Below are 22,742 nucleotides of genomic sequence, written 5' to 3'. Positions count from 1 at the left end.
TTTTTTTTGTTTTTTTATTTAACTTCCTTTCTCACTGCAGTTTTTCTTTATAAACCGAAAGCCTTTTTTCTATTCTATGCATTGCATTAATTCCATTTTAAAGCAATGCATTGCTTACATCAAAACCCTGTTTCTTCATATCCTTTGTTGCACCAAGCACTTATGACCTCCGAATGTTAACGTGCCCCGCTTCACTTTCGATGCACTTGCACTTCATTTTCAGTGTGTCCAAACACAGAGCGGGTAGAGATGCTACTTAAATTTAGATTATTTTACATATGACGCACACTGAGTCACTCATGAGTCTCATGCTTAGTCTAATGCACAACTCTCTTATGTAGGGTGGCATAGAAACAAAGCCACTGTCATTGTTCTGTGTGTCACTGTAGCTACATTGCATTTAAGAGTGCAACAGGGCTGTAGGACGACGTAAATCTACTTATAACTTGAAATAAAACCCGGTCTTTTATGTTTAACTCTGCAGTCACGTGGGAATCTGAACCATGTGTTCAAAACATGTTTGTGTAATTCCACCTATGATAAAACTGAAACACTTGTGACACTGGAAGTTGAAACACATGAGAAGTGTGGCAGGAAATGTGATGCTAGTCGCTCATGTGTCAACACAGATGAATGTCATGAGCTTGGGACTTCCTCTTAGCAGTGGTCAATCAGCAGTGTAGTCGCATCATGTGGCTTACCGTATTATAAATTTCCCCTGATGTTGGGGCCCAGATAAAGGTTTCTGCCCGTTGCCCCATCAGCTATGGCAGGGTCTGTTATGTAAATTAAATAACTAACCTAATATTTTCAACATTTATGGAAATATGCATATGATATTGTTCAGTCTGTTTAAATATGTTAACAAGGGCATCAAATAAACAGCACATGATTATGTTGCAAAATTCGAGAAGCAGGCAAAATGTAAGTAACAATGGGACTTAAAAGATTTCTGATATACTCGAATTTCTTGAATATCTTGATTATTTGTCCAGTGTTTATTTTGAATTCAGAAACTTTACATGAACTAATGCTTTCTCTTTCAATTATGCATACAGTGTGACATCAAATCTCATGACACAGATGATTCAGATAATGAGGCATGGGTTTGTTTATGGGGAAGCACCATGGTTTTAAGAATAACCAAACAGTGACAAGTAAAAAAGTCAACAAACCCTTGACAAAGAATTACTGGAAATACAAAAATCGATTTAAAAAAAGTAATATGTCAAGAAGTGTGGTTACAAATACAAGTAGAAGTATAGTGTGTGACAAATGCAACTAAACTGATAAAAATAATATAATTAATGATGTCTTTTAATATACAAAAGTAGTTTTGTATTACATCCACAGAAATATGAGAAAAGGACATCTTTAACAATACATCCAACTATATTTTAAAGTTTGGGTTTTTAATTTGATTTATGAAATCATGTCTGTCACTTTTGAATTGTGGAGCAAATCCAAATCTGTGTGTGTGAGGCAAACAGGAAAATGGACCTATGATTAGGGTGATGGGAGGGGTGTAGAGACATACATAGTTTGTTCTTTGTGTCCTTGTGACATATTCATTGCCTCTGTCAAAGAAGACACCACAATGACTGGTGAGTACTTGCATCCCCATAATAACTTACATAAAAACTTGCTTTTAAATTGATTGAATTGATTTAATTATTGCATGTATTCATAGCAAACAATTTGTAACCTTTACTGTGTCTCTTAAATATGTAAAAGGACATTTATAATTCAGTATCTTGATGGAAAGTCTATAAAATCAAGCAATATAGGTTATTCTTTTAATTTGAAACAATAAAAATGACATTTTACTGTTTCATGCTATTTATTTTAACACTGTACGGCACATTAGTTTGTTCTGTAGTTTCATCTGTAGATGTAAAGACGTGCTGTGACAGCCTTTGTATGTATACCCTGTAACTCTGGACAAACGTGTCTATTGCTACTATTATGTATTAGTTACTATTATTATCACCACTGATCACCATACAGACCTGGCCTGCTTTATTTTGTGCACTTATTGTATATTGTATATTTTATATTATTGTATATTTTTTTTATTGTCCATTCTTTTCTTTTATCTTTTAGCATTAGTAAATGTCTTTATGCTGCTGAAAATTGAATGTTTACTTTTAGTATTAGAAAATGTCTTGATCTTATCTGTTTGTGCCTGTTTCACTTTATCTGTTTCACCACAGTGAGCAAACGTCCTCTCGATTGCCTTTGTGAAGTAACTGACAATAAAGCTGACTTTGACTTTGACTAACATATAGTCTGATCTGTTAAAAAGTAACTTTAGTATTTTGATTAAGCTTATGTTAACAGGTTTATAACTAAAATTGTATTTTAATTGCTGTCCTCAGATCCAAACACATCTTCTTTTGTCTTAGACTTCGGCTCTATATACGACGAGCTCAACTTCACTTACAATTACACGGAGTTCGTCGCCAACCCTGAAACGCAGCCCTGCAACCCTTTCATCTTGCCACATGGAGTGATGATTGGTGTCACTGCTTTTTACGTCCTCATCTTTCTGCTGGCGATTCCTGGAAATATGGTAGTGGGGCTGGTGATTGGCCTCAGCACGCACTCCCTCCCTCCCTCTGACCTCTACCTCCTTCACCTGGCAGTTGCCGACCTCCTGGTGGCCTTTACTCTCCCGTTCACGGCCATCTCTGTCATGATGGGTTGGGTGTTTGGAGACACCATGTGCAAAGTTGTCACCATCCTCCAAGAGCTGAGCTTCTACTCCAGCATCCTCTTCCTTACTTGCATTAGCGTGGACCGTTACATGGTGATTGTGCGAGCTATGGAGGCGCGCAGGGCTAACCGACAGCGGGTCAGCTGGGCGGTTTGTGCTGCCGTCTGGGCTGTTGGAGCACTTCTGTCTCTGCCGGGGCTGTTCAACTCTACCTACTTATCTCAAAACTCCATGCAGAGTGTGTGTGCCGAACAATATGATCCCAGCAGTGCTGACCTGTGGCGGCTGGCCACCAGAATTCTTCGCCACACTTTGGGTTTCCTTATCCCCTTGGCCATCATGCTGCCCTGTTATGGAGTAACCATCAAGCGCCTCTCTCACATCCGTGGAGGGCTCCAGCGGCATCGAGCCATGAGAGTGATTGTGTTCGTGGTCTTCGCCTTCCTGCTCTGCTGGACCCCCTACCACATTGCAGTGATGACAGACACATTCTTCAGGTCAAAGATAGTGCCGTACCAGTGCCCAGCGAGGATGGTGGTGGATCAGGCCATGTTTGCCACCCAGAGTCTGGGCCTGCTTCACAGCTGTGTCAACCCAGTGTTGTATGCTTTTGTGGGAGAGAAGTTCAGAAGGAGGCTGCTGCAGATAATGAGGAAGATGGGCATCGTGGAGAGAGCATCATTGACGAGATCCAGGTCTTCACTGTCATCAGAGATCACATCCACGTTCATGTGAGAATACCGAAGAGGCACTTTGAACTATTCGGCTAAATTGATCATATCATTGTGTTTACTGCTTGATCTTAGGTTCTGCTCAACAGATGACTAGTTTTGATACTTTTCTATTGAAGCTTGTATTTGGTTGACTTTTCAAAACTCAACCAACAAAAAAACATTTGACTAAATATGCCTTGCATTTAGCTAATATTGTAAATATGTTTTAATACTTTGTTATAATGTTTTTTCTTCTATCTTATGTAACTTTTGGTTTCAATCCTGTGTACACCAGGGTCATGTTGCTTAAAAATAAGCTGTAAACATGTTTTGTGGTTACCCATTTAAATCCCCTTTCTTTCCTCACACATGCCTAGTTTTGAGAACTGCAGAAAACACGTTTGTCAAGTTTCAACTTTTTTGGTTTGACTATATTTCCTCACAATAAAACCATGTCACAACATCAAGAAGAAACATCCGCTGATGAACAACTTGAGATGCAACTGAAAGCTCTGGACAAAGGCTAGATTTGGACCTGGAGTTAAAACTGTTGTGTAAAACCTGTACTGTATGAATGTGTGAATTACCAAAACTATTTTATTTGAAAAGCATTTTACTTCCAGCTCAATGTGCACTGTATCAACTGCAGCAGTATTTTTTAAAAATGTTTATAGTAATATATTCAAATTCTTGTAAGTAAGACTGTTTGAATGTTATGTATATTTAGCTAAAGAAAAGAATTTGTAGTGTTTGTATAGTTGCAATTATCATTAAAGTTTTATATAAACATTTACACTGCTCTCTGTTTCCAGTTAATATAACACCATTGAGTCATCTGATAGAAGATGGGACCATTTAGAAACTAGTGGGGTTTTTTCTTTTTTTTTTTTTACAGCTTGAAATAATAGAAGTGATGACTGCAGCAGAAACAATACAGCAATCACTGGAGGTCAGAGAGGCAACGTTGTATGCCTATGTACCGAAGAAAGTGCTGTTTTATTACAAAATGATGTCTGGGAGGTGCAGCTGAACAGGCACTACTATAGCAGAAGAAGAACATTATTTTAATTAAATTAGATAGTTTAGTTACATTACGTGTCTGTTTCCACAGTTGATTCAGGTTTAAAGCTTTAATGATTCCCACAGAACCAAATCAGAACTAACATGGTCAGGTTAATTCAACTAAATGAATGTGCTTGTTGCATGTTACATTATAACCATAGCATTAACAATTTATTTGTATTTTCTATAAAGTCTTTCCAGAAAAAGACCCAGTTACTATGGATAGTTGCAGTTTTTATAAATAGTATTTTACTGGAAATCCATACACATTAATATAAGCTAATAAGCATATTCTATACACTACTACGACCACCACCACCATCACCACTACTACTACTAAATAATAATAATATTAATTCTGTAATGTGAATTTGATGTGGAATATATTTATCTCACTGGTTTTTGAGTTTTGCTAACACTTTAGGCTAATGTTTGCTAAAGGTGTCTGACTGGATTGTCTGCTTGTGGCAGTATTAGATAGTCCACTTTCAGGTTTGTATGTTTCTGGCAACTTTAGCTAACACCTAGTTCATTTATTAAGGATGTAGTAATAAAGTATTTAGCTATAAGTTATAAGTTGCAGTTCAATTTTCTGTTGTTTTATATTTTAAATTGTTGTGAGCTCCACTATTAAGAATCATTTGACTTCAGTTGGCTTGAAAAATTTCCATTTATAAAGATTTATAAGTAATGCTAACTAAGTTTTCATCCTTTTCTTTGTGTCTTTCAGGTGTTTTACACAGCACCGCCTCAACTTAGTCAGTAAATATAGAAGATACTTAAAATATCTGTTATAAGGCCGCAGCTGCCAGCTTGCAATGCTAATGCAGTAATACTATTTTCTTTTTCATGATATTTGACCACCTCAACATAATCTGGAGGCAATTATCAGCCTCTACATTTGACCTACAAATTAAATATCTGTCCCATACTGACCACTCGCCCCTCCTCTGCCTCTGTGCTAAGTGTTGCACCATCTCACATGTTCTACTGACCTCAGGTTGGCTAAAAATGACAAGGGGGTGGGAGCCTAGCAGTGAGTGGGCAGACGGATCACCATGCAGCTGTCATTGTGAGGCTTGCTGGGCTGTGACTGTCATTTCCCCCTTCGGACTGACTGGCAGAGGTAGGGGGAGATCATGAGTGGGGTGGTTTAGCTCATGGGACGAGATTGGGGGGGGCACTGTGCAACTTGTTGGACAGGACTTGATGCTTACATTCAAACAGAAGTCAAGCAAGAACAGACCTGAAGACTGCTGGGAGTAAAGAGGAAACTTACTCAAGATTCACACACCTTCTGCGGAGAGGTTTTGAGAAGTCATACTCTGTTGGGAAATGGTTACAAAAGGCTGATCAGGAAAAGGGAAGGAGAAAAGCAGGGCCGTCACTTCCAAGAGACAAGTCAAGGGAGCTGTTAATGCAACATGATCCAGTGGGTCTTGCCCTAAAAATACCTCTCGGCAGGAGAGTGGCTGCTAACTCTATCTGCTTAATTACCTGGCAATCAACAATTTATTTTTCTTCTTCGGACAACAACTGAGGTCAGAGCACAGTGATTTGAGGAGAATTTATCCATGGCGGAAGTGTTTCTAGATATTTTGATTTGGCTTTTCAAGTAAAAGAGTTAGACTATCTATAATTGAAAAATGTGAGAGCCTTGTTAGCTGTAATGTATATGTAAAGCCTGCTCACAGACTCTAATGCCCTCAGTAGAATTTGGTTTAGAAAACTGAGAGAGGGCCTGGCCCGTGTTGTAGTCATACAGTCCACATACACATTTACAGAATCCATTGTAAGTTGATATCAAATCAGTCCAACCATGAGAAAAGCTGAGGTGCAAATGACCCTGAAAAAAGGGGCAGACGAAGCAGTGGCACCCCCGAGCCCCATCATCCCCCCAAAGCGGTCCAAAGCGAGCCCAGAGCAAGCTGTCCCGGAACCTCGAGGACCTGGTCTTCCCACCCCAACTCCACCAGTTTTTATACGCAAAATGAGGAACGCCGCAGTGGGGACAGGCTGTGACATCCGTCTCAAGGTAACTGTGGCTGGAGACCCCCAGCCGTCCCTGTACTGGTACCACAATGATGACCTCCTCAACATGGAGAACCAGGAGTACGGAGGGCTCTGGATTAGGGATTGCAAACCCAGTGATGCTGGCCTCTACACCTGCATCGCCAATAATCACCTGGGAGAGGCAAGGAGCAGCGCTGTACTCGCTGTCTTGGATCTGGGTGAAGGTAAAACTTAATGATTGCATTTAAAACGTCCGGTCCTCTAAAAGGGACGTTTTTGTTTTTTTCTAGATTTACTTTTTAGCATTGCATGTGGTGTCTGAATCAAATACTGTAAGAAAATAGGATATTATACTTAAAATAACTATTTCAAAAAACAGTTCCTCCTTTCTTTACAATAACGTAGATTGTATCTATCTGATATCACAACATAGTTCAGTAATCTAATTGTCAAGCTCACTGTAACAGGTTTTCACTACAGAATGATTTACTGGAATAACTTACATGAAAATTACCCAGAAAATCATTTTCATCTGAAAAGGCCCAACCACCTGACTAGCAAGAAGTAACTTGAAAACATAATGTGAGCTTCCTGTCTAGCTGTCTAGCTTCCTGTTGCATGTCCTGGATTAAGTACTACATTACTGTAAGTGATAAAGATGACTAAAAACTTTCCTCAGTTATTTAAAAAAAATAAACATTTGCTACAAATAATGAAATTATCCTTTTTTCTGTTTGTTTCATGGCTCTAAAAAGAAAGATAAGAGAGGAAACAAAATGCAAATAAATATAAATCAGATATCCAGGCGTTGTTTTTAGATATAAAGCCAAAACCCTCTCTCTTTCCCTTTTCTTATGGGTGTTTAATTTGGGCTATACATATATTTAATTCCATTCAAATATTTCTTTGCTACATATATCATAGCATACAATAGGAGCAAATTTGAATACTTTGAAGTATTGCAAAATATTACCTGCAATTGATATATTTCCAAACATATGAAAAGAGATTGTAGGTTAGTGTTAATGTCTAATCCTGGGTTTAGTTTTCCCACAACTGTTTCCCCAAGAAGCTGAAAATAGGCACAAAAGCAACAATCATAGGAATAAACTGGTACTGTTCACAGACATCAGTATCATCAAGAACTATTTTGGGGAACTTGTGTCATTTAGGTGTGATAGATAATATATATACTTCACAAACTGGATTATAGCTTTAGTTCAGATTGTCATCCATTTGGATTTTAAGTTTGTCCTTATATTGTGCAAAGAGGATGCAGAGATGCAACACTACATTTCCAAGAGATGTTTTTTTGGGATATTTTTGCAAACATAGACACTTTCAGGCTCTTGGAAGTCCTTTATCTAAATTGTTTGTACCTGTTATGCTCTTGGAGATCCAGATTTGAAAACAATATTTTCTTTGTAATAGTAAGGAATTGTGGGAATCACAGTTTCAGATTAACATACAAAGAGAAAGTTAATTAGATTTTGACCATGAATGCAGAAACGCTGAAAATGAATCATTCTTTACACTTGCTTTTGACAAATTCAGCCAAAGTGAGCTTTTCAGAGTGTATTACAGTCAAATTCCTCAATGTCAAACCAAAGTAGCTCTTCTCTGTTAAAAGACAGACTAAGAAAACCTATTTTTATGCATCTTGTGATCCAGTTCTGATCTAAATTCAGCTCACCTGGGTGCTTTGACCCCCTCAGCTGCTTTGAAAAATGACATTACCAGCTCTGCAAATATGCCCTTCATATATGAGCTCAAGTACTTGGTCACTGTTCTGCAGTTCTTGGCGAGAGTGTGTAGTGGAAATCTTCAATTTAGAACTGCCTTTTCCTGCTGAGAGAGTATATGTAAGCACGCATTTGCATGTACAAAAATGTCAAGACTCATCACTGCTGCATGCGCTTCACTCTGAGTAAAGGTTTGGCAAATGATAGCATTATCTGACGGTGTAGAAAAGGGGACAGGGTGCTTACATAACAATCCCTGCTGGTTTCATTGTGGGAGCTTAAATTTGGGTACTAAAATAAAGCCGATGTCTGCAGACTGGACAGCGTTATGACAAGTACTCCTTTTAGTGTGTGCAGCAAGAAACCACAGTGTATTACATTTCCTTTCCTGTATAAATATTGGCTGCTTGGACCACATGGAGTCCACATAAAAGATGCACCATCAAACGGGAGTACTTGAAAACTGCCTAGTTTATGAAAAAGATGCTGATAATAAAACATCTCTAAATTCTACACATAGAACATAGAAAAACATAACTGAGCTTTTCTTCTTGAATTCTGTTGTTTTTCAACTTAATATAAATCAGTAGGGGTATCTTGTTTGTATCTTTTATGAATGAACAGATTGGAAAATGAACATAAGAAGCCTACAATATAAATACAGTAATCATACCAGTCTGACATTGAATAGTGATTCATTAGTTTGCATAGATTTCAGGCTCGACAAAACTTTTTGATCTTTAAATTGGTTCTTGGTTATGGCAGAATCAATTTGTTGTTTTCAGTTTTCAAAGTTGTATCACGGTCACCTCAATAATGTGTTCCGTGCGTCAGGGAAGCCACAATGTTTGGAAATACTGTACAATAGAGAAGTTTCATTAAAGTGCTATTTCACCACATCCTTGTGATACAGTATGATAGCAGTAATCATGCAAACACAGGTCACTGAGGACACTGCACAAGAAGTGGTTTTGTGTAAGCAGGCACCACAACAGTCTGACTACCTCAGCTGGATGAAAGCTTTGTTAGCATTAACAGTAAGGATTATAAGAGCAGTAATCCATATGCTGGTATCCTTTGTATTGTGTTGTGGTGCACGGATCTTAGAAGAGATAGACTGTTATTTTTATGCAACATAAGTGATGCAGATACTGAATGTCAAAAACAAAGTTAGCTCCTCAGTATTGGTCACAAATACGTAAACTTTTTTAACCTTTAAACAAGGTTTGAAAACAAGATCTTGGTTCAGAAGTTTTCCTTTGACTCTCCATTTTAACCTTCAGTTTGATTCAGCTCTACTGCTTTGCCATGTGCGTAGTCTACAGCTGTCCCATCACTCAATGATACTGCTCCAACTCTTTCTCTCTCTCTCTCTCTCTCTCTCTCTCTCTCCCTCTTTGAAAATGTCTCTCTGTACCGCCCCCTTGGTCCACCAACTCTCCCTAGTTATTTATACAGTGGAATGTGCCAGGCCTTAGATTTTTGTGATGTTAGCAGGCCAACATTTCTCCTGTTACATAGGAAGACATCACTGCTAATTTTAGCCCTGGCACTGTGTGACTTTTTTCCCCCCTCTCTCTACTGATCAGGAAAAGGATTTTATATCCAGAACATCTAGTAAATAAGGATGTCTGCCATATGTTGCGATGTCATGCATCTTTCGTGATCCATACCGTTACTGAATAATCTCTATACTCTTTTGAGTTCTGCATTTGTTTTTGTAGTCGATTTTTCATTCATTCGACAAATTAATTAACGTATAAACAGAAATAAAGATAGATAAGAGACTCAAATATGTTTTGATAGACAGCACGAATGAGTAACTTCAATATAAAAAATAAAAGTAACCTAGATCTTTAAGTCTGCATAATGGATTTTTGGCCGCTTGGGGGCAGTGAAACAAGTTGTAAACACAACATTGAAATATTATCATCGTATAAAGTTTTCCTAGTGAATGCATTAGCTTAGTAAATAGTTGACTATTTACCCATAGAAGACACAGAGCAACATTATCAATCACTTGGAGATGTGTTTTTCACTCACCTCTCTTTATCTCTGTTTTGGTCTCCACCAACTCCTGAGAAAAATATCTGGCACTTTACCAGGTAAATCACCTGCTCGTTGCTAACTTTGTCAGTCTGCCATTTGTTGCTATGCAGGTAGTGTACAGTGAGTTTACCAGAACTTCCTGGCTGAAAATAGCTGCCTGCTGCAGCTGAAAAGACGCTGATGAGAGCACAGAGAGTGAATCAATGTTGCAGCCATAAAACCAAAACAATCGGCTGAAAGAAGCTGAAACGCAGGCTACAGGCTACAGGCTTTAGGCTTGTCACTCCAACTGACAAGCCTAAAAGTATTATTATACATAGTCATAGACAAATGTATTGATTAGTGCAGCTTTAAATGAGCATTAACAACTTTTTTGGCTACTTGGCGGTAGTGGAAACAAGCTATAAACACTACACTGAACATATTATTATTATCACCTTTTGAATTGATTTGGGAAATCTGTTAGCAAACAGCTACCTATTTACACATCCAGCAGACACAGAGCAACATTAACTATAATTGAGAGTCGTGTTTCTGGTTTCTGGAGGTTCAAGTGGTGAGAGTGAACCAAACAGTAGGCCACAGGCCATAAAACCAAATCAATGAACTAAAAAAATGTTAACAAGCTGCATGTGAGTGATGAAAGATGCAGAGATGGATTATTAATGACAGCTCTGTAACGGAGTCGTAGTGATTTTATTTTAAAAGACCTATTGTTTAAAGCTTGCAGAGTAATACTGTTTTGAGAGAACCAATGCTGGGAACTTTAGATGTTGCCACTGAGCATGACTATGGCCCCTTGCCAGGGTGTTTGGATAGTTTCCTCACCATGTTGTCTTCCTCCTGGACCATGAATGTGAGTGAACAGGTGGAGCTGCAGTTACACTGTGGAAATCCCCTACACCGCCATGTTGCTTTAATAAATAGATTTAATGGTACACCAACAAATTAATGTTGTTAAACGGATAAGAAATCCTGAATTATGAAGGGTGTTGAACGACCTTCAGTAGCAGAATCACAGTAACTTTAATCTGGGTTTTCGAGTGTATGAGGGATTTCTAGTTCCAATGTTCACACAAATAACATAACATGAATAACAGTAACTTTAATCTTAAAGTCTTGGTCTTAAATTATTAACCCTCCCATAGATCAGTAGCACAGTGTGAATTGAAAAGTAACCATCACCATTATGAATGATAAGGCCTTTAGTCATGTTGTAATAAGTTAAACATGTGTAGCCTTATTGGTGCTGATAAAACTACACTGAAAATAATTATTCATTATTCATGACCTCATATTTAAAGGTGAACAACATCAAAACTTTCTTGCAGGAAACTGCAGATCATGCAATTACCAACTTACCTACACAAAATCCCTCGACTGCAACAAAATACCAATTGCTATGATTTAATAAGGTATTTTACTTTCAGGGGAGCATGAGGAATATTTCTTACTTTTTAATGCTCATAATCCATAGCTACTTACTAATAACAAAATTCTACAGTAAATGCAAAACAAAAACAGGAGCAATAATATTAAAGCATATAAATATATTATTATATTGACGGTCCATATATCAAAATGAAAAAACCAATAGAAACTGTCAATGAAACTCCATCACTGAAGGAGCCATCTTAAAAAATAAAACTGAATCTGGAGGCCAGATAAGCAGGGGCATAGCCAAAAATTACCTACTGGGGTGACCAGTAATGATTCTATTAGCAGAAACTTAAAGACTAATCTTCCCCTGTGAAATATGAAATCAAATATGTTTTAATAGACAGCACAAATAAGTAACTTAAATGTAAAAATAAAAGTAAAGCAACAGAGCAATAAAGATGATGATAAAATCTTGATCTTTGAGTCAGCATTAATTGATTTCTGGCCACTTGGGGGCAGCAAAACAAGTTGTAAACACAGCGCTGAAATATTAATATTAAGTTGTTATCGTGAATGTGTGAAATCCCCGAAAAAACCTAGAAAAAGAAACAGGAATTAAAGACAAAAAAGACAGCAACTTAAAATGCTACTTTCTAGTTCATTTTAAAGTGTGCGTTTTCATTTGCCAGATTGAACGCTAGTCAGAACCATAAACTTTCAATGGTCAGAACACTGTTTTTTTAATGGGTAACCATGGCAACATCTTGTGCAGAGCTCACTTGTTCTGCTGTTTTGTAACATTTTCAGCAGGAAACCGAGTTTGTTTAGAGCGCAGAAAGAAAATGGTGACCCTGGCCAGGCGTTTGGTTAAACAAGCTGATTTTGTAACATTAAACAAATAATTTTTTTATTTTTATTTGTTTGGCCACTTGGGGGTAAAGGAACTCAACAATAAGGTGATAAACACATAGAGTTAACACATTACCACCCTCTAAAGTTGTTATTTTCATGGGAAATTAAACTGCAGGTCATAAAATCAAAACAAAACTAAAACCCCCCCAAAAAGAGGGACTGCAGAGTTAGTTAATAAGTCTCCATGGGTTCATTACAACAAACAGCTCCTTTCACATTACATGTGATAATTTTATCTGTTTTTAATATACAAATTTTGATTAGTGAAGCTATAAAAACAAATGCTAATACTACATTAAAGGTGCAATACTGCTACATTTAAGCATCAATACGTCATTAAAGCCAAAAATAAAACAACATGGAAGGAAAGCTGGATAGATTGGCAATCTCTGCATTCATTGTGTGTCACCAGCAGTGTTTGAGATAACATGTTGTGAAATATCACTCCAATATATAACACACACTAATATCTATACAGTTACACTGAGAGCTGCTACAGGTTATAATTCCAGCACATAGTCTGTGCCAATGCACGCTGCAGCTAACACTATAAAAAATTGTGTTATTTTTGTCAAAAGACTGAGCCTTATGATAGATTTCCCCTTTGTTAAATTAATGTTGAATTCATGTATGAAAAAAAAAGAAAAGGTCTATATAAAGTGCAGCTGCCAAGGAAACAAGAAGGCACTCTCCATGACCTGAGATTACATAATCAACAGACCGTGTAATTAATTCTGTAGATATTCTGAACTATACGTATTAGTGGCTGCAACCATTAGATATTTAGTATGAATTATTATTGATGTGCCTTCATGCGTAATGCATTAATTTAGTGCCTAGGTTTATTTACACATATTTTCTTCTTGTGTGTACAAACTCTCAGCATGCTCACGGTATTATTTTGTCCCCAGCACTGTGTGTTGCTATGTGAATTGAAATGTCATTTCTAAGCACAGCTATTTCTGTGTACCGATTTATACTGAAATGAAATGTATAAGCAGTAATGCCTTTTCCTTTGCCTCAGGGGAAAGAATTCTTAGATACTGAGTCATTCGAAATGTACCATGTGATAACGTTTACAGAATACTATACAGAATTATTGCATCAAAAGCAGCAACTAAAATTGTCATGTACACTAATACAATAGCTGTATAATCTTTTAGGAGTATAGCAGTTATTACAGCAATTAAATCAATCATATCCCTTGGAAATAGGATTGCTTTGTGTAGTCAGTCTAAGCTGCCAGTAACACATTTGCTGTGAGAGCTAACAGTGTTCCAGCAATGCAGAGGAGTGAGGAGGTCCCTTTAGCTGTTGCAGTGATTCTCCCCTTCTCTGTCGACAACACAACATCGGCTCATTACACCAGTTGAGGAATAAAGACACAGACACATGGGGAGGAAGGGAAAAATGAAAAATGTCAACCAATGCTGTAGAACACTGATCTCAAGAGGGCTGGATCACTCCCACTGGTTTTTCTGCCTATCGGTGTGCACTGCCTGTAGGGTGGAACACAGCGGGGGAAGATGCTTACACTGTCGCTGGCTATTGTGTGGACAGAGGGGCTCCCTCAGAGTGGATGATATGCATTCAACAGACATTTGCACCTGCGGATGGAGGTTTACGCTCTATGCCTTTCAGAAACGGATTCTCTCAGAAGAAGTGCTGAGACTCTGAACAAGCAACTTGTTATATAATGGACCAAAGTGCCTTCTTTCCGTTTTTCTTTGCATTTGATTGAGAAGCTTTTATCTGCATGGTAGCAGACTTACAGTATATAACAACTTCAGTCTCTTAACATCCAAATTAGGTTTACTTGCTGTTGTCTTTAGAGAAAATGTCCTAATTTAGGCGTATAGTAATGGCTCGGAACCCCCAGTGTATATTGGGGAATACCCTGCTGCTGAACGTAAGCCAAGACAAAAAATACCTGTCGAGGAGATACCAACAGTGGCCATGAAAAAAAAATCCAGACCAAAGAAAAAATCAGGCAAGTGCTATTTCATGTTGTCTTTGTCAGTAATACGTTCATTTTCCTCCAATACTGACTATCTACTGTATGTAGAACAAAACAATGTAATATATTCCATGTGAAATGTTGACAAGCATTTTACCAACCACACAATGTCTTCTCAACTGTCAGTGCCACACGCAATGATCAATGACAACTGTAATTGAAAGGGAAACAAAATTAGACCAATGTTGTGCAATATGGAATATGATCACCATGGCCAGTACAAATTAGCATAAGGAATCACCGAGCTCAAGGCACCGTCATAGCTTTTAACTAACTTCAAAGAATTGCAGAAGACTTTCAGAGTTTGACTGAAATGCTGATATACTCTGATGTTTCTCAGACTGATGTTTCTCATGTAAGGGGGGGATTTCTACAGATTTGTATCACAGTTATAGGCTTTTTTAATGTTATATATAGCCTACAATACATATTGTGAAACAACCATAACATTACAGTGTGGATGTTAAATAAGCAGAATTGAAAATAGAATCGAGAAGAAGGTTGAAAGACAAAACCTATTTTGTTTTCCCGTTGTATGAACAACAAAGAGGGCAAAACTAAGACATTGAGGTAATACTCAACACAATGTAAATCTCATTTTGGAAGAACCACACTCTCCCAGGACTACCAATGAGAGACTATAGTGTACAATAATACCCCATGCAGTCATTCACTCATTATACCCCTGTCAAGCCAAACAAATTAAGCTATGTGATGTCTAATTGCCTTTTCTGGAATTTGCTTTAAGGCGGGGGGTTGAACATTTCCTTTAAAGTAATGTTGTTTTTACTATCATTTTATAAATCTTCTCCAATTTACAAATGCAACGTTATCCTAATGCATGGCTAGATATAAGAGCAGCGGTTAATTCAGTCAACATTTTATTACTTTTTAGACATGATTATTCAGTCTCTCCAGGATGTTGCGATATTGCGATCGCAACAATTAAGGCAAATTCGCAAATTCAGCCACTCCTGCGCAAAAGCAAAGTGTACCATTATCCTGTCCAAACAGTTAAATTTTATTCTCACTATAACAAGTTGCCGTTGATTGTTAATAACTTATTTTAAAAAAGTAAGAATCGCAACTATCGCAATTTTCACTTTCAAAATGTCAAAAAATAGACAAGTTGCCAGGAGATCAGGTATTTTAGGTCACAATAATCCTCAAAAAAGTCCAGGAGGGACTGATTACTGCAAGGTACGTATGTGAACACACAAGTAAAACGTTATTTTCGAATTGCTTTATTTGATATTTAATAAAAAGGTTGCTTTGCAAACATCCAAGGAGTTTTTATTTTGAAGTAGTCATATCATATGAATATTGCATGAATGTGAAACTTTGATTAACATCATGAGCTTGACGCTCATTCAAAATGTAAAGCACTTACAGAGTTCACCCATTTTGCTTATAATACTTAAAAAAATAACTGGTTTACACTGAAGATCAAATAAACAACATTTACTGTGTAACCTTCGGTAAATGTATTTCCACTGAATTCATATGAGCATTTCTAGTATTTCTCTACCTAACACTTTAATATGACCAACCCTATTGTGTTCTTTTACTGCAAGGGAACAGATACAGCCTCTGTCTTTATAAGTAATTCCACCTACTGTGAAGCAAACACCTCATGAGAGCTGTTGGGATGCCAATGACTCAATAGTGCTTTCTATTTTGAGTTCCTCCAAACAGTTTTTTCTCTGTCTGAGGAATATAGTCAAATCCTTCAGATTATACAGCTGGAAGACATTTTTAGGTTTAAAAGAGATAAAATGCTAATGGTAAAAAGTTGATTTTCTCCTAATAAGCCTGAAACACCTTTATTTAATTTGCTCCTATGTATGTGTTGTATTCCCTTCCATGTTATGAACTTGCAGATGTTGATGAGATAATTATGAAGAATAAAGACTCAGCAACAGTTCAGCTGCAGTCAATTTAGTACATTTAGCTTAGCTGTGTTAATTAGACCCTGAGGGTGACAACTGTATCATCAAATAGTCCAATGCAACAAAAAAACCAAAGTCTTAGTTAAGTAGAAGTTGATTTAATCATGGATATGTAATTTTTTTTAGATTAGTGTAGTTCTTTTTTCGCACCTGGAATTGTGTTCTTAAATTATTTCCCAATTCATGTGTCACTTTCAACATCAATTTGCACTGGGGAATTTCTGTTGCCTTTCATTAAACATCATTAAAGAGTAAACTAGTAACAGTGTGCTCTATCTCTGCTTCTTCTGCTCCCACATTGTTTTTTCCACGAGTGCTAAAAGATTAAAATTGCATAATATTCAGTTTTATAAATTATTTTATATTGTCTCAGATTCTTGGTGAACAGTTTTTCTCAACCAGTGGTTCTTTTAACAAACACTGGTCCCGTTAAATCAGACTTTGTTTTTTATTTGTTTGTTTGTTTGTTTGTTTGTTTTTCAGATTCCGAGACAACAGAGGATGAAGGTGGAGACCAATTTGAGACCAAAGAAGATGGTGGGGATGTTGAGGACCAGGCTGTGCATACAGGTATCTAATGTTTCCAGCTTTCAATTATTCCTAAAGACAATTTATTTTATTTCCGTTTTACTGGTTTCCATCAATACTACAAATGACGTTTACATTTATAGACATTTATAAGCATTCTGAAAAGGAAGCTGTTGCTCATCTGCACTTATTCATTGATTTTATTTCACTTTTTGGCCACTTTTGGGCAGCGGAATGCGCTGAAAACACAGCATTGACATATTCACCATAGAAAGTTGTGAAGATATTAGAAAAATCTTGCTAATGTAAACATCCAGCAGACACAGAGCAACCCTCTATTCTATTTATTTGGTGCAGCATTTGTGCCTGACATATGTCATATTGGCGCGCCTTTTAGCTCTGTTTTGGAAATACTGCCAGTTGCTTCACTTTGTTCACCATCTACTCACTAACATTGTCCTTCTCCATTTTGTGCTGGGGAGTGTACAGTGGGTTAAACAGAGAACTGCTTTGGCTGAAAACAAGGCTGATGAGAGCTGCGTTTGCATGCTGCAAAGCCTGAACAATGAGCTCACTATAATGCTCTGAACTGCTTAGATGGATGTTAATTCTCTGTGGGTTCATCACTATGAGTGACCCCTTTACAAATTGTCATTTGATCCAATGTTTACGACAGATTGATTGTTGCAGCTTTACATTTCCCTTGTGTCATAATCATAATCTGATGGCTTTTCTGTACAATATGTCATATTTTCTACAGTGATGGACAAATGTGCTGAAGATGACAATAGAACACATGGACATGAGGATCACTCTAACACAACCAGGCAAGAAACAGCTGCTGTTTTTTTTTATTATTGGACTTAAATTCTACTCTTCTATTCTCTTGATACTAAAATGCAATACTAAGCAGACTGTGTTAGTATTATCCTACTGATTCCAACAGATTTTGCTTTAATTCCTCTATTTCAGGAACCAGTCAGACAACTTTTCAAGAGAATCTCCCCCACAAGTCCTCCCACCCCCATCCCCAAGACTTGTCAAACGTCCCTCCACCTCTCCAATGCCAAGTCGCTCTGGTTCAACTACACCTCTCAGCTTGCGGAAGAAAACTGTTGTGCCAACTGAATACCAAGACACAGTGCCTGGGGAGTTTGAAGAAAAGATTAAGCAGCCAAAATCAGTCTCCCAAAGTAACACCCAGGACTCCAGACCACAGACTCCGCTGAGCGAGTACTCCCGGAAAGAATTTACTCTCAGACCATCCCCAAAGCTTACCAGGGCAAGCTCAAAGGTTTTCGAGAAGGTCCGTGGCTTAGAGGAGCGGAGACGAAGCCTTGATATTCCAGAAGGTTCCATCTCGGGAAGATCCTGGGCAGGGTTCAATCGTGCTGGATCTGTAGATTCAGATGACGGAGGAAGCCGTTTGGGCATTTCTAGAGAAAGTTCAAGGGAAGATCTAAGGGAGGCTTTGAAAGAGGATGCTGCTGAACGGAGATCTATGTTTAGACAGAGAGCTGCTTCGCTGGAGGACAAACCTCGCTACTCCCAAAAAGTTCAGGACATTGAGAACAAGTTCACTGAGGAGCTCCAGCGCATTAAGAAACTTGTTGGTAAACCTCATCTGAAGAAGTCATTTTCAACTGAGCAACTCACTCTGAAGAGCAAGCATCGCCAGCCTCTCAGGAAAATTGAACCTATTCCTCCACAAGTCCTTCAAAAACTCCAAGAAAGGGAACGTGCCCAGTGGGCAAAAGAACAGAGAGAGAAGGAACTAAGTCAGCAACCAATGCAGCAACAACAGCAAATACCGCAAGACCAGCACACATCCCAACCACAAAAGACAGCAAGCACTGGTTCAACAACTGTAACAGTTAGTAGATTTGGAGAGGTTGCAGGCACCCCAGAGTCCATGCAGTTATCTGACTTACCAGGACAACGATCAGTGAGAGAATTAAGTAGAGTCAGTCCAGTCACAGAAATCATTCAGAGATCATCGTCACCAGCATTATATTATCAACAAAGGGAAGAGTCACCAAGCAGAAATATTGCTGAGATGACATTACGCAAAGTTGAACGAAGGCCACCAAGTCCACTTGTACAAAGGGTATCTCGAATGCAAGAATCCCAGCACATCCAAGACTCTCTTGTGCAAACGTCACATAAAGATGAGACCTCGGGGAGAAAGACGCCAATAGAACTAATGATAAGAAAAATTGAAAACAGACCTGAGAGTCCACTGGTGCAAAAAAGGGCTGTCATTGTGCAAGATCTACCTCCTCAACCTCCTCTAAAACCCTCAAGGATGTCACCGGTCAGTCCACAGGAGGAGAAAATGGAAGTGGAGCTATCTAAACCAGCCCTAAAGATAAGAATCCCTGCAATCATTGTTGAAGATGAAAAAATGGAAGAGGATGTTCCTGTGAGGACAAGTGAGCCTCAGCAGATTACTACTAGTGCCAATGAAGGACAACAGCAGAAGACTAAAGGAAAGAAACGTCGCCCTCGACCCATGTCTCCGGAGTTAGGTTAGATTTGTTTTTCTTCTTTCATTTAGCTCTCTGTAGTAGTGTGAACTTCCAGTCAGCTTGTTTTTCTTGTTTAATCAACCAATTACTCATTCCTTACTCGAGGGGGTTTCCTCTAATTTGATCACAGGAAAAAAATGACTTCAGGCTTTTCTTTTTTTAAACTGTGCAGATTCTTCAGATGATTCTTACGTGTCTGCTGGAGAAGACCCAATGGAGGCCCCTTTATTTGAGTTTCCCCTCAAGGACACTGTAGCATCTGCTGGTGCAGATGTGCTACTAAAATGCATCATTGCTGGCACCCCCATTCCTGAAGGTAACATTATGTACTTTGTGTTTTAACAACAAATATTTGTAATAGTCATTTTGAACTGATATTGAAGCAATCGAAATACATGCTCTGTTTTGTCTTCTCTGTTGAAGTTACCTGGACGAAAGACAACACTGGAATCATCGGCTTTGCAAATTACGCAGTTAAAGTTGAGGGTGAACGACATAGTTTGCTCATCAAATCAGCTAGAATAAGTGATGGTGGAAAATATTGTGTAACTGCTGTTAATCAGGTGGGCAGAGCATCCAGCAGTGCCACCCTTATAGTTAAAGCAGGTAAGTTTGACTTTTGGGATATCAGATGAAACTTAACTGAATATATACAGTACTGCTTTTTGTTGATTTACTTTCATTTCTGATTCAAAAGTCAAAATCTGGTCTTAAATGATTTAATTGGAATACAATTATTATGCAATTGAAGAGCTACCAGTTAGTCAAAATGACTCTATAGTGCAGGTTTAATTATGTGTCTATAAAAACAACAGTTGCGTATCATAAATTGGAGCAGTTGAACCAAATTAAAGATTATGGGCACTGAAATATATGATTGCCCATTTAACTTGGATGGAATCAGAATTCTTCTTATAGCCAGTCTAATAGCATAAGGCACTTATTTTTTCCCTATAGATGAATTTGAACATAGCCTACATGATTCAGAAACAGGTCGATGTACCTAATAATAATTTTTAATTTGAAAAGCTCTTATTCTCCATCTGAAAAAAACATCTTGTGGTCTCTTCCCACATTGGCATTGTGTTTCAGCTGATTTCTCTCCTCCCTCCCTCTCCTCTCCCTTGTCATTATCTCTCTGAGCAAAATGTCTGTGCCATATATTCCAGCTGAACAACCTCACTTATAGTTACCATAGCAACTCAGAGGCGAAACTGAACCTATAAATTGCCTACTGAGGCTCACTGGCTCCACCCACTGTGAATCCACTATTGTTTGGATATCACATTTGACATCTCAAATTCTAATTTTATTTTAAGGGGGATTTGTTTGTTTTTTTAAATACATGAACTCTTTGAACTCCTGTTTTCTCTTGAGTCATTCTGCCAGTAACATCCCAGTAAATAAAGTTTACAGAGACAAAATGAAGGTAAATAGAAAAACTAACATTGCTTTTACAGAGTCTGTGAAGGAGCTGAAGGGAAACCTCGGCGTTCCTATGGATATCAGCAGCCCTATTACATCTGATGAGGAGTATCTCAGTCCCCTGGAGGAAGGAATGGATTTTGGAGGGCCAGAACCAAGGCGAAGTATTGACACACGATTCAGGAAACCTCCTGCATTCCTGGTGAGACTGTACAGAGCTAGGCCTGATTAGATACCTAATTGCCTTTCTTTTTTATATGACATTTGTATATTCAGTATTGACACTTACTCAACTGCATTTTGAAAGGTTGGTTGCATGAAAATGTTTCATGAACAGGATGTCCTTGTATGAACGTGTTGTCTGCGTGGTCATCCCATCAACAAATCTATCAAATAAAACTTGTTTAAAATGCATCTCTCAGCTTCTAACTTACATTACATTTCAAACAGGTAACAATGAGTGATCAAGCTGTCACTGAAGGACAGGAAGTCACCATGTCTGTTCGAATAAGTGGACAACCCAAACCCATGCTCTATTGGTAGGTCCCCTGACTTCATCAAACTACTTAAACTCATTGCTTGCATGGGACATGGAAAAAACCTTGAATCACACATCATGAGAAAGCTTGCATCCCTGCAGTAGTTTTTTTAGAGCATGCTGCTTTATTGCATCTGTTAAAGGAAGTGGAAGCTTAATGTTTATTGCCCAATCTCTAGGCTGACAGAAAGAGTCTTAATAGGGAAACGGGAAGAATAACACACTTTCCCCATTTACCACAATGCTGCACAGTGCCCAGACAACACAAATGTCTGGCTGAACTAATGAGCTCCTAGACAGCAATCTGGATTTCACATGCAGTGTTCAGGCAATCCAAAAAAGAACCAGATTTGATTGCACATCTTTGCAAAGGTCAGGTCCTTTAATTCCTCATATCAGCCGGTGGTTCTTTATTGCTGTTTTTAGCTAGGACAGAAGCTTCAAAGTATAAGGCTGGCAATATTCCATATTTATCTTATTCATCTTACAAATCACATAAACTGTACTTGATTTTAAGTCAGTCTCACATGCACCATCCTGCTGCTGTTAATGCAAGTGAGCCATCGATGGTGTTGAATTAAAAATACTTTCACACACCTCTCAATGGTGTGAGAAAGTGGGGTGATGGTCTGGTGTCATACAGCTTACCAGTTTTCTCCATTTCACGTTTGCACTAGTCTATTTTACTGATAAGAGCATGCACTGGGTCAGATGAACAGTGCATCCTCTACTGCAGCACTCGCACTTATACATTGAGAATTCATATAAAATACAGTTTTTCATACAATCTAACTGTAGTTCAGATTCAGTAAAAAGCGACAGCCTTAGCAAGGAAGACAAAATGTATTAACAGATGGACTAACACATTGTAGGTTTTGGTCTTTTCATGGGATTTGTTGACAGTTAGTACAACATAAAATAATGCCAGCCTTATCCTTTAGTTTGGGAGACAAGAATAGGCTGAATCACTCTGGCAGGTTCTGTCATTGGAGTTAGTCATGACTCTCAAGAGACAATAGCAGAAAAGAAAGTGCTAAACATAATATTGGCAGTCCTGGTAATAATAATGTATCCCACCCCCCACCTCCTTTATACCACCCAGAATAGTGCTTGTAGTTAAAAAAAGGGCGTGCTTGGTCATTGCATAAATTAAATTTCAAAAACTCTGAG

At 38.1% G+C, this 22,742-nt stretch overlaps 2 protein-coding genes across 2 annotated transcripts in view; both read left to right on the top strand.

Annotated features, from left to right (window-relative positions):
• Positions 1–6: 6 nt before the first annotated feature.
• Positions 7–4,209, top strand: LOC118338638 (C-X-C chemokine receptor type 2). Its single transcript, XM_035675918.1, has 2 exons — positions 7–1,604; positions 2,379–4,209. Exons 1-2 carry the CDS (start codon positions 1,598–1,600, stop codon positions 3,449–3,451), a joined length of 1,080 nt encoding a protein of 359 aa, XP_035531811.1. The 5' UTR covers positions 7–1,597; the 3' UTR covers positions 3,452–4,209.
• A 1,359-nt stretch (positions 4,210–5,568) lies between these two features.
• Positions 5,569–22,742, top strand: part of spegb (striated muscle enriched protein kinase b) — a 37,950-nt gene continuing 20,776 nt past the window's right edge. Inside the window, exons 1-8 of the mRNA XM_035675914.1 lie at positions 5,569–6,728; positions 17,037–17,123; positions 17,842–17,908; positions 18,054–19,609; positions 19,782–19,925; positions 20,033–20,215; positions 21,070–21,236; positions 21,485–21,573. Of these exons, the coding sequence (XP_035531807.1) occupies positions 6,311–6,728; positions 17,037–17,123; positions 17,842–17,908; positions 18,054–19,609; positions 19,782–19,925; positions 20,033–20,215; positions 21,070–21,236; positions 21,485–21,573 (2,711 nt within the window). The 5' untranslated portion in view covers positions 5,569–6,310. The remainder of the gene's footprint in view (positions 6,729–17,036; positions 17,124–17,841; positions 17,909–18,053; positions 19,610–19,781; positions 19,926–20,032; positions 20,216–21,069; positions 21,237–21,484; positions 21,574–22,742) is intronic.

This window comes from Morone saxatilis, unplaced genomic scaffold (genome assembly GCF_004916995.1).
Source record: "Morone saxatilis isolate NCDOM2014 unplaced genomic scaffold, NCSU_SB_2.0 Contig5, whole genome shotgun sequence".
Lineage (NCBI taxonomy): Eukaryota > Metazoa > Chordata > Actinopteri > Moronidae > Morone > Morone saxatilis.
This window is presented reverse-complemented; position numbering and strand designations above follow the sequence as displayed.